Consider the following 12,063-nt stretch of genomic DNA (forward strand, 5'->3'; position numbering starts at 1 on the left):
AATAAGGAAACTAATGTTTATTGTATTTACAAAATTGGTTTTAAAGGTGTTTGTGAGGTTGCCCATGTACCTTTACTACCTTGTACAAAATAACACTAGGAAGAGTTGAAAATAGGCAATAAAAAGTAAACATGTACAATGAACAGTACATAAGACCAAGGGTCAATAAAAGCAGCAATTACCTATGCACAACAGTGCAGTGCAGTGAAAAAGGAGCAGATCTTACCTGTCTTCAAAAGGCAGGACAAGATATGGGCGGAAATGGAAAGAACATACCCCCATATAGGTTGTCCCAGGCCAAGGAGAGATGAGGCACTGCACCTAGTAATCCCTATGACTGCATTGCCATGTTATGCCGCCTTATGTTACACCGCTGTGTGGGTGGATGGACCACTGTCCTGCACCTATATGCGACCTGCATGCCACGGATCATGGACTATTTGTTTAGTTCCCCTGATGAAAGGCCCACCTAGTGGATTTGGAAACGCGTGAAGATTTTTGTGAGGGCATACTAAGGGATCCCTTATATCTATGGGGACTCCCTGGGACTGTCCTTGTCAGGCTGGAGTCATGATATGGGGCTAGAGACAGTGCAGCCATAGGGATTTCTAGGTGCAGTGCCTCATCTCTCCACCCTATATGGTGGTTTGTTCTTTCCATTTCTGCCCATATCTAGTTCTGCCCTTTTTTCACTGCACTGTGTTTGGGTAGATTCACTCTTTATAGACTTGCTCGCATTATTGTGAATAGGTGATTGCTGCTTTTATTGACCCTTGGTCTTATGTACTGTTCATTGTACACTTTTTTACTTTTTATTTATTAAAAGTTATGTTTTATGTCTATTTTCACTTTTTCCTAGTGTTGCAATCTGGTGACTTTTATGACAAGGCATTGAAATTTTCATCATACATTTGTTCCAAACTTGTCTCCTTGTATACAATACATAAATCAATGAATGAATGAATGAAAGCAACTAAGCAACTTAATTTTCTAATGTGCGTAGAGCCTGCGCTACTCTGTTCCTCCCTCCCTATACTTGATGACTGACCCCTCCTCCTTGGCTCAGTCAGGGTGCAGCTTCCAGGTAGTAAATGATAAGGCTGTAGTGGATGGACTGTGTGAGAAGTGAAGAGGGGGAAAATCTCCACTGTGTATGCTCATTTCTTGGCTCTGCAGAAGACAGCCAGGCCCATAGAGAGGGATGTCACATGAAAACCCAGCAGCGCCACTATAGAGTGGAGGGCAGCATGCTAAGTACAGGGAAAGGCTGCAACTTTTAAAGGAGGCAAAGATCCAGGTACATACACTGTACAAGCAGAGACATGGTTAATAAAAGATATTTATTATAAAGTAGCCAGCCCCTTTTTTAACAGAACAAATTTGTTTTGCAAAACATGGAAACAGCAAACACAATCGCATCAGAATGCAGCATTTAAATAGGTGACATTTTTTCTCTGGAAGTGAAGATATACTTCAGCAATTACTGTCATCCCACAGAACAAAATTTCTAATATAATATTGTGCAGAATAATGTAAGGTTAAGATATTACTGCTCCATGGATTTTCCCTCTGTATAGTGCATGGTGATTTTATTTTAAAAATTAATTATTTTACACTACACTGATTTCTTTTCAACATACTAGGGCTTTATTATTTCATTCCACATAGAGGTAAGAAAATGACAATTCATTTTAACTACTTCTGTGAAAACTAATGATATACTTATCTCAATATTCTATACTGCTTTGAACAGAGCTTGATTGTCCTTCTCTTGTGACCAATTTATGTATTTTGTTTTTAGTGTTGTAGATGACATAAATACAAGCACTTATTGTATTTTTAGGGAAAGGCTGTACCTTGCAGTATTTCATATTTGCTAACCTTTAATTTGTTTACACAATATCTAAGCCATTTATTATCATTATTGTTTTAGTTGCCCTCTATCTGTTGCTTAATCTTGCTGAGGATACTCGCACTGAATTGAAGATGAGAAACAAGAATATTGTCCATATGTTGGTTAAAGCATTAGACAGAGATAATTGTGAGCTCCTTATCCTTGTTGTATCCTTTCTTAAGAAGCTCAGCATATTCCTAGAAAACAAGAATGATATGGTAAGTCAAATGCAACAAAGATATTTCATTCTAAAAAAGTAAAATACTGTGTATACTCCAGTATAAGCTGACTGGAGTATAAGCCGAGGCACCTAATTTTGGCACAAAAAATGGGAAGACTTATTGACTTGAGTATAAGCCTAAGGAGGGAAATGCAGCAACAACTCTTTTTAATAAAAATGTCCAGCAAGTGACCAGGTGTAGGCACATAAGATATTCTCAGCTCTATTAACTTGGTCAGAATGGTTGAAGCAGATAGTGGGTTTGAGTCCTATATATGATATTATCATGTCTTGCCCCACTCCCCTTTTTTCTAAGCTCTTCCAACAATGAACTCCTATTTTCGATTCTTTTCCTTCATACAGCTTTCTTTGCTCTTCCTTTCCCCTCTTCCCTGTCTTGCTACCAGTATTAGGTTCTTTCGCCAATATGCCTGATTAACGGTGCTCAGAAAGTTTCGACACCTTTCTGATGAATGTCGATCTCTCTATTGATTGTTGTTGTGTTGGTTTTGAACACACCCTCTTATGGCTAGGTCATATAGTGCTGTGGAAGAGGGCCTCGCAGACATTTATTATTTTTTTTCTTTTTACTTTATCATGTAGGGATTTGCTCTTGGGGCCCCATTTCATCTTGTTGTGATTTAAGTTAATGTAATTAATCTTAACTGCACCCTTTTACGTCTCTCAAAAGATGGGATGCTACTTTTGAGCATATGCGTTTTATGATTGTAACTTGTACCCCTCCACAAGTAGCCTTGTTTTGTTTGACTTTGAAAATTTCTTTGAAATTCTCTTTTGTACAATGTAATTGCCTTTGTGTTACATTGTCTCTTTAATTTTAGGATGGTTAGATAAACTATAGAGAACATGAGAAGTGTGCAATAGTGAAGGATAGAGGAAAGAATTGATGTGGATGGTGGATTCTGTAGAGATAGATGGATGTTGTTCAAGTAGGAAAAGAACAGCTAACATTAGTACAATGACATAAAAGTTTAAGTGAACAGAAATGTTAGAAGTTAACTGCAGTTAGAACTTGAGATTTTGTTTGATCAGATGTTTCCATATAGTGGTGATCGAAAGAACATTATGATGACTTGACAAGGTTGGAGTTGTTGGTTTTGTTGGTCTCTTTGGTCTGGCCACAGACTGAACCTTTGTAAGATGCCATATTCCACAGCTATAAGGTGAAGTTCAGCACATTTGCAATATCTGCAGATGAAGAAATTAAGGTAAACTTCTTTAAAGGGGTTGTCAAGTTTCTGCAAAAATATGTGTTAATGTTACACAATATTTAACACACTAAAAACATTTGTGCATTTACTTCTTGCTGCAAACCCGCGTGATAGTAATTCGGTGTACAGCAAGCGGTGTATGGAGAGGGCTCATGGGCTGGCACTGATCGCTGGTGTTAACCTTTACACAGTGGTGTAAATTGGAATGAGTGGGCCCCATAGCAAAGTTTTGGCGGTGCACCCTTCCCCCACGGGTCCACACTCTTACATAGGGGTTTTTCTTAACCTTTTTCTATTATGGACTAATGGACAGATGGAAGCTTTGCAGAAGGTTTCCTTACATCCCGTCTACTGTATTAGTATCTAAAAATATAATGCTGATTGCTGCATATGTTTTTCTGTTCTAAAAAAGTTAGGGATTAATAAAGAAGTGAAGCAAAAAACGGAAATGCAAAAAAAAAGGGCCTTGGCGGGAAATATAGATAATCACATTGGTATTTGTTTCCAAGATTGTTAATCTTCTCCTGGAGTGCCCTAAAGGTGTCCTTGAGAGAAACGGTGTTTTGGTTGGGTGGTTGTTGCCACACTGAACTCCAGGCCTGTGTCATTGATCTGCGTGTGGGCATTGATCCACTGATATATTGTTTGTAGATGTGTACTCATCTAACTTCTTGTCCAGAAAGGACATTTATTTGTCAGCTGTCAGTCCTTTCTCTGAGACCTATTGTGGCATGGAAATAAGAGCTCTCTTTTCAGAGAACTTTCCATTTAAAAATGCCTCTGCAGGTATGTGGCCACTTACAGCCATTTATTCTGCACTGGGGTACTCTGAGAAATATTCAAATACATTTTTTAGGATAGGATAAGGAAAACAATGCCTATTGGCTACCTTGTAAGGAAGCCCCATTAACATCAAGCATGACCTTTTTCAGAAAGCCTAGCAACGTAATGCAGGATAATAGCAAATCCAGTTATCTATTCCATAAGGACAGACTCCCAGTTGTAGGTTGTGATTTTTCAATGTGATTGCATCTGGTCAGTACAGTGTAGTCTGTAAGTCTCCACTGAACAAGTAAGGCTTGATGTTAAAGTGGCTGCCTTGCAAGGTAGCCAAGAGGCAATGATTTCCTTATCCTATCCTGGGCATAACATTTGCATATTACCTATTGTGGCAGGTAGAACTTTCTCAAACCTTGTGTGCAGCTGCAAAGGTAGTATGTCTGCTTTTGGTCGTGAACGAGACCATTGTTGGTCAGATCCCTTGAACAGCGCACCTTTCACAGGTCAGATGAACTGCAGCACTGGCAATGTATTAACTGTTAAAGGTATGCAGGCAGTATGTGTGTTATTTTTTGCAAGGATTTACTAGCAGTTATTTTAACAAAACAATAGCAAAAGCCTTGTTTAAAAAAAATATGCCGTATGTATTTTCTTTAAAAAAGATTTATGTGCTTCAGCAAATAAGACAGTGGATCATCTTGTGTATTTTCTGCTCCGCTATCCAAAAATTAGTTTTCTTGATGTTTATTTTTTAGGCGGAAATGGATATTATTGAAAAACTTTGTAAAATGGTGCCATGTGAGCATGAAGATTTACTGAATATTACTTTACGACTCCTTCTGAACCTCTCTTTTGACACTGGACTTAGAAACAAGATGGTGCAAGTTGGACTTCTGCCCAAGCTTACTGTTCTTCTAGGTATAGTTTAATGACTTTATTTTATGTTGTTCTTTTTGTTCTAAAATGTTTTTTTGTTCAGGGCTATGGAGTTGGAGTCGTGGAGTCAGATATGGTGACCTTTTTGGTGGAGTCAGAGCCATGATAAAATGGACAGACATTGTTCCCTATATATATAATAAATTCTAAAAATTATGAAATTTTCTTTAAATGTCTGTTTTGTTCCTGTTCTAAGGATTTAGGTCTGGGGTGTACAACGCACATTATCATACTGCTTAACTTTAAGGGGCTGCACCAGAAACCAGCACCCTAGATGCACCCACACCCACAGTACAACACAAAATGTCACCTCAGAAACCAGATACAGACGGTCCCCTACTTAAGAACACTCGACTTACATACGACCCCTAGTTACAAATGGACCTCTGGATATTGCTAATTTATTGTACTTTAGTCCTAGTCTACAATAAACAGCTGTAGCAGTTATCAAATGTGTCTGTAATGAAGCTTTAGTGTCAATATTGATACTTATGACAACCCAACATTTTTAAAACCCAATTGTCACAGAGACCAAAAAAGTTTTGGCTGGGGGTTAAATGATAAAATATACACTTCCGACTTACATACAAATTCAACTTAAGAACAAACCTACAGACCCTATCTTGTATGTAACCCGGGGGCTGCCTGTACTATATTTAGAGTAGACAATATAATTCTGGAGAACCCCAGAGCAGACGAAAAAGAGTGCATTCCCACGGCCATGTGCCCACCCAGATTGGATCCTGGACGGGAACAGGGCAGGAAGGAGGACATGGGAGGGGTGAGCGCTCTTCACCCCTCCTCTCTCTATAGGCAGACGAGTGGCTGTGGAGCGGTGACACACCGTGTGCTCACTGTGCCTTGACCAGGAGCCGTAGAGGTCTGTGGCAGCAGTGATCTGGTCGCAAATCAGGCAACCAGATTACGGCCATGTGAATGAAGCCTACAACTGGATACTCTATACTAGACCAATAATACTGATGACCCCCATAGCAGACAACTACTAATGCTGGAGATCCTGGCAGAGATGGATTTCTGACAGATGCCATAGAAGGTACTCACAAATTTCTGGTGTGTCTGTTCTGCTGTCTTCTCCTTTGTAGCACACTACCTGCAAATACAAGACAATGGGGCACATTTACTTACCCGGTCCAGTCGTGATCCAGCGGCGCGTTCTCTGCTCTGCATTCGGGTCCGGCCGGGATTTATGAATGTAGTTCTTCCGCCGTCCACCAGGTGGCGCTGCTGCGCTTAAAGTCATCTCATCGCGCCGGAATTCACCACCTCGGACCAAGTGAAGGTAAGCGCTCCCCAAGCGACACTTTTTCGGTTTTTAAATGCGGCGGTTTTTCCGAATACGTCGGGTTTTCGTTCGGCCACGCCCCCCTATTTCCGTCGCGCGCATGCCGGCGCCGATGCGCCACAATCCGATCGCGTGCGCCACAATCCCGGGGCAATTCAGGTACAATCGGCGCAAATCGGAAATATTCGCGTAACACGTCGGTAAAACGCGAATCGGGCCTTTAGTAAATGACCCCCAATGTATTTGAAGTGACCGAGGAACCAATGCTTGTAATAATGGCACCGAAATAAAAAGCAGAACACTGAAAACTAAGCCTTTTTTTAGCTCTAGCAATATTATCCAAACACTTTTCAAAAGTCAAAATATCCTCTGTCACTTTAGAAAAAATGTGCAACAGATTGGCTTCTTGATTGATTTTATTTATTGATACTGATTATGACCCCTTCTGTCATTATTAGGATATAAACACATCCTGCTGCCTGAGGACAATAAGAAAAAAGATATTTTAATTTATTTATAGCATTGTATCTACACAACTACCGTATACAATCGAGTATAAGCTGACCCGAGTATAAGCCGAGACCCCTAATTTAAAAAAAAAAAAAAAACGGGGAAAACTATTGACTCGAGTATAAACCGAGGGGGGGGGGGATGCATTGGTCACAACCCCCCAGTATATAGCCAGCAAGCCCCCTGTAGTATATAGTCAGCCAGCCCCTAGCAACATACAGCCAGCTAGCCCCTCAGTAGTATACAGCCAGCCTGCCCTCATTAGTACACAGCCAGTCTGCCCCCAGTAGTATAGAGCCAGCCTGCCCCCAGTAGTATAGAGCCAGCCTGCCCCCAGCAGTATACAGCCAGCCGGCCCCCAGCAGTATAGAGCCAGCCTGCCCCCAGCAGTATACAGCCAGCCTGCCCCCAGCAGTATACAGCCAGCCTGCCCCCAGCAGTATACAGCCAGCCTGCCCCCAGCAGTATACAGCCAGCCGGCCCCCAGCAGTATACAGCCAGCCTGCCCCCAGCAGTATACAGCCAGCCTGCCCCCAGCAGTATACAGCCAGCCTGCCCCCAGCAGTATACAGCCAGCCGGCCCCCAGCAGTATACAGCCAGCCGGCCCCCAGCAGTATACAGCCAGCCGGCCCCCAGCAGTATACAGCCAGCCTGCCCCCAGCAGTATACAGCCAGCCTGCCCCCAGCAGTATACAGCCAGCCTGCCCCCAGCAGTATACAGCCAGCCTGCCCCCAGCAGTATACAGCCAGCCTGCCCCCAGCAGTATACAGCCAGCCTGCCCCCAGCAGTATACAGCCAGCCTGCCCCCAGCAGTATACAGCCAGCCTGCCCCCAGCAGTATACAGCCAGCCTGCCCCCAGCAGTATACAGCCAGCCTGCCCCCAGCAGTATACAGCCAGCCTGCCCCCAGCAGTATACAGCCAGCTAGCCCCTCAGTAGTATACAGCCAGCCTGCCCTCATTAGTACACAGCCAGTCTGCCCCCAGTAGTACAGAGCCAGCCTGCCCCCAGCAGTATACAGCCAGCCTGCCCCCAGCAGTATACAGCCAGCCTGCCCCCAGCAGTATACAGCCAGCCTGCCCCCAGCAGTATACAGCCAGCCTGCCCCCAGCAGTATACAGCCAGCCTGCCCCCAGCAGTATACAGCCAGCCTGCCCCCAGCAGTATACAGCCAGCCTGCCCCCAGCAGTATACAGCCAGCCTGCCCCCAGCAGTATACAGCCAGCCTGCCCCCAGCAGTATACAGCCAGCCTGCCCCCAGCAGTATACAGCCAGCCTGCCCCCAGCAGTATACAGCCAGCCTGCCCCCAGCAGTATACAGCCAGCCTGCCCCCAGCAGTATACAGCCAGCCTGCCCCCAGCAGTATACAGCCAGCTAGCCCCTCAGTAGTATACAGCCAGCCTGCCCTCATTAGTACACAGCCAGTCTGCCCCCAGCAGTATACAGCCAGCCTGCCCCCAGCAGTATGCAGCCAGCCTGCCCCCAGCAGTATGCAGCCAGCCTGCCCCCAGCAGTATGCAGCCAGCCTGCCCCCAGCAGTATGCAGCCAGCCTGCCCCCAGCAGTATGCAGCCAGCCTGCCCCCAGCAGTATGCAGCCAGCCTGCCCCCAGCAGTATGCAGCCAGCCTGCCCCCAGCAGTATGCAGCCAGCCTGCCCCAGCAGTATGCAGCCAGCCTGCCCCCAGCAGTATGCAGCCAGCCTGCCCCCAGCAGTATGCAGCCAGCCTGCCCCCAGCAGTATGCAGCCAGCCTGCCCCCAGCAGTATGCAGCCAGCCTGCCCCCAGCAGTATGCAGCCAGCCTGCCCCCAGCAGTATGCAGCCAGCCTGCCCCCAGCAGTATGCAGCCAGCCTGCCCCCAGCAGTATGCAGCCAGCCTGCCCCCAGCAGTATGCAGCCAGCCTGCCCCCAGCAGTATGCAGCCAGCCTGCCCCCAGCAGTATGCAGCCAGCCTGCCCCCAGCAGTATGCAGCCAGCCTGCCCCGAGTAGCATGCAGCCAGCCAGCCCCGAGTAGCATGCAGCCTGCCAGCCCCGAGTAGCATGCAGCCTGCCAGCCCCGAGTAGCATGCAGCCTGCCAGCCCCCGGTAGCATGCAGCCTGCCAGCCCCCGGTAGCATGCAGCCTGCCAGCCCCCGGTAGCATGCAGCCTGCCAGCCCCCGGTAGCATGCAGCCTGCCAGCCCCCAGTAGCATGCAGCCTGCCAGCCCCCAGTAGCATGCAGCCTGCCAGCCCCCAGTAGCATGCAGCCTGCCAGCCCCCAGTAGCATGCAGCCTGCCAGCCCCCAGTAGCATGCAGCCTGCCAGCCCCCAGTAGCATGCAGCCTGCCAGCCCCCAGTAGCATGCAGCCTGCCAGCCCCCAGCACCATGCAGCCTGCCAGCCCCCAGCACCATGCAGCCTGCCAGCCCCCAGCACCATGCAGCCTGCCAGCCCCCAGCACCATGCAGCCTGCCCCCCTCCCCCAGCACCATGCAGCCTGCCCCCCAGCACCATGCAGCCTGCCCACCCCCCCAAGCACTTAAAAAAATAAACTTATATACTCACCCTCTGATGTCGGCGCATCCCGTCTTCTTTCTTCTGTCATGGACGCGGCCATGTAGTATGCTCCGGCCAGGAAGAAAAGGTGGCCGCGTCCATAACAGAAGAAAGAGGAAGAAGAGCCGCAGAGAAGAAAGTAGACGGGACGTGCCGACATCGGGGGGTGAGTCTATAAGTTTATTTTTTTTTTAAGTGGGTTTTGTTATAGACTTGTGTATACGCCGAGGGGACGTTTTTCAGCACATTTTTTGTGCTGAAAAACTCGGCTTATACACGAGTATATATGGTATATAATAGCCCTTGAAAACCACAATTGCTTTGTAATGTTCTATAGTATGAAATGACTGGATATTTAACCAGTTTTAATGGTTTATTAGTCATACTATAGACCTCCATATTTTGTTCTTTGCTTTAGATTTATCCTGCATTTGTTATTTTCAGTATCTAATCACTGATTAAAATACAGAGGTCAATCTTGGCAAAAAGACCAAATGCAAAGCATATGCCCTGCTGGGAAACTTAACTAAAAGATCTAACCACATTGCTTGCCATTATTACACACCGTAAAATTTATGCCTCCACGTTATGCTTAGCCAATTAGGTTAAAGATTTCCCTGCTGGAACCCTTGCTGACCATATGCTTTTAATAGTTCTTTTTTAATTTTATCTCCATTCATTCATAACTCATGAAAACTTTTATAACATTGTTTTAATCTGATTCTTTTAGGTGTAATTGCACTGACAATATCAAAGATGGATTTTTTTTTATTTCAAAGACTTGTGAAAAGATGCTACAAATGTGATCAAATTTATATTATAACACATTGATGCTTCAAATACATTTTCCTTTTTTTTTTTCTAAAGCAACTATTGTCATTTATATTCCAGAAAATGAAAACTACAAGCAAATTGTTATGTGCATTCTGTATCATATAAGTATTGATGATCGATGTAAATCCATGTTTGCATATACAGACTGCATACCTCAGGTAAAATGAATTATTCCATAATGTTATTTTGATATGGTATGTCATGTACTCCTAAAAATCCAAGTGCTTGTTGCAAAAGTTCAATGAATTATATTTAGGCCCTATATACACTAACGTATTCCAGCATGGCTATGGGCGGTTATACGTCAACCACAATGGAGAGGAGGAGGGGTGACCAGCAATGCTACCCCATCATTCAGGAAATGACGCAAGAGTGGGAGGAAGACTCCTGGAATTTCACCAGCAGTGGACAACAATTACACAGAATCCTTGGATTCTGACGTTGCTGGAAGATGGATACAAGCTACACTTCCTCCCAAAAAATTCATACTCACCAAGCAACCGTCAGCAGAGCTTAGACTAAATCTGTGGAAAGTTCAAAAGCGGTTGAATCTTGACGTTATCATCCCAGTACCAATAACACAGATGGGTGAAGGTCATTATTCTCCGTTAATCCTGATAAGAAAACCCAACGGTTCATTCAGAATTATCTGCAACCTGAAAAACCTAAATCGATTACATTCTATACAGAAAATTCTAAATGCAAACCGTAGGTTCGGCGATTACTCAGATCCACCCATTCATGTGCACAACTGATCTACAGGATGTTTATTATCATGTGCCGATATATACAAAACATCCCAAAAATTCCTCAGGTTCGTGGTACTTGCCCCAGAGGGAAATATAGGTCATTACCAATACAAAGCCCTTCCATTCAGTATATCGTCAGCTTTAAGGACCTTTTCAAAAATAGTGATAGAACTAGTGACCAATTTGAGAACAAAAAGAGTTGTCATAATACCATTGCATCTGGATCCCAGGAGGACGTTTCTGGGCGTCTCTCTGGATTCGTCACTCCAAATGTCTTTCCTTCAAAGAGAATATGCAGCAAAAGCCCATCTCTGTATGAAGAGGGCTCGGCCCGTGAGCCCTCTTCATTTTGAGGCGGGTATATCCGTCGCAGAGCGTGAAGGGGTTCATTAATTCTATGTTTCCCATCATAACATACATGTGTGTATATCAGCTGATACACTTCACTTGAATCTTTCCTATACGTCTGTTAATGGTACATTAAAGGTAAAAAAAAATTATGACACATTAATATGAAAAAAGTAAGATGTTTATGTAAATTTTTATTTAAGACTAACTACCAAGTAGAGCAGGGCTCCAAAAAATATTATTAACTGTCCATAAATGTTAAAGCGCAACAAAAGTTTTGGCAAAACAGGCAGTCCCCGACTTAAGAACACCCAACTTACAGATAACCCCTAATTACAAACGGACCTCTGGATGTTGGTAATTTGCTGTACTTTAGTCCCAGGCTACAATGATCAGTTGTAACAGTTAACAAAGGTGTCTGCAATTAAGATTTATTGTTACTTCTGGTTCTTATGATAAACCAAAAGTTTTAAAATCCAATTCTCAGAGAACAAAAAATTTTGGCTGGAGGTACAGTAAACAGTACCCTTACTGTTTAAACTGTTTTCCCTTTAACAAGAGGATAAATACAAAACAGCGGTTGAAAAATAACCCCTTCCTGTAACTGTTATAATACTTCCCCAAGTTCTTCAGAGACAGAGGTTGCATGTACTTCTACAATTTTGCAGACTGTAAGCGAAGTTCTTTCCTGCAGCTCCTTCTACATTCTGCCTTCAGCTGA

The 12,063-nt window shown here is 44.4% G+C and overlaps 1 protein-coding gene across 3 annotated transcripts in view; it reads left to right on the plus strand.

Annotated features, from left to right (window-relative positions):
- KIFAP3 (kinesin associated protein 3) overlaps positions 1-12,063 on the plus strand; it is a 94,406-nt gene that overhangs the window by 27,525 nt on the left and 54,818 nt on the right. For all 3 annotated transcript variants that reach the window (XM_072128711.1, XM_072128712.1, XM_072128713.1), the window contains 3 exons: positions 1,934-2,112; positions 4,882-5,044; positions 10,303-10,403. In XM_072128711.1, coding sequence (XP_071984812.1) covers positions 1,934-2,112; positions 4,882-5,044; positions 10,303-10,403 — 443 coding nt within the window. The remainder of the gene's footprint in view (positions 1-1,933; positions 2,113-4,881; positions 5,045-10,302; positions 10,404-12,063) is intronic.

The sequence above is a fragment of the Engystomops pustulosus genome, chromosome 10 (assembly GCF_040894005.1).
Source record: "Engystomops pustulosus chromosome 10, aEngPut4.maternal, whole genome shotgun sequence".
In the NCBI taxonomy this organism is placed as follows: Eukaryota; Metazoa; Chordata; class Amphibia; order Anura; family Leptodactylidae; genus Engystomops; species Engystomops pustulosus.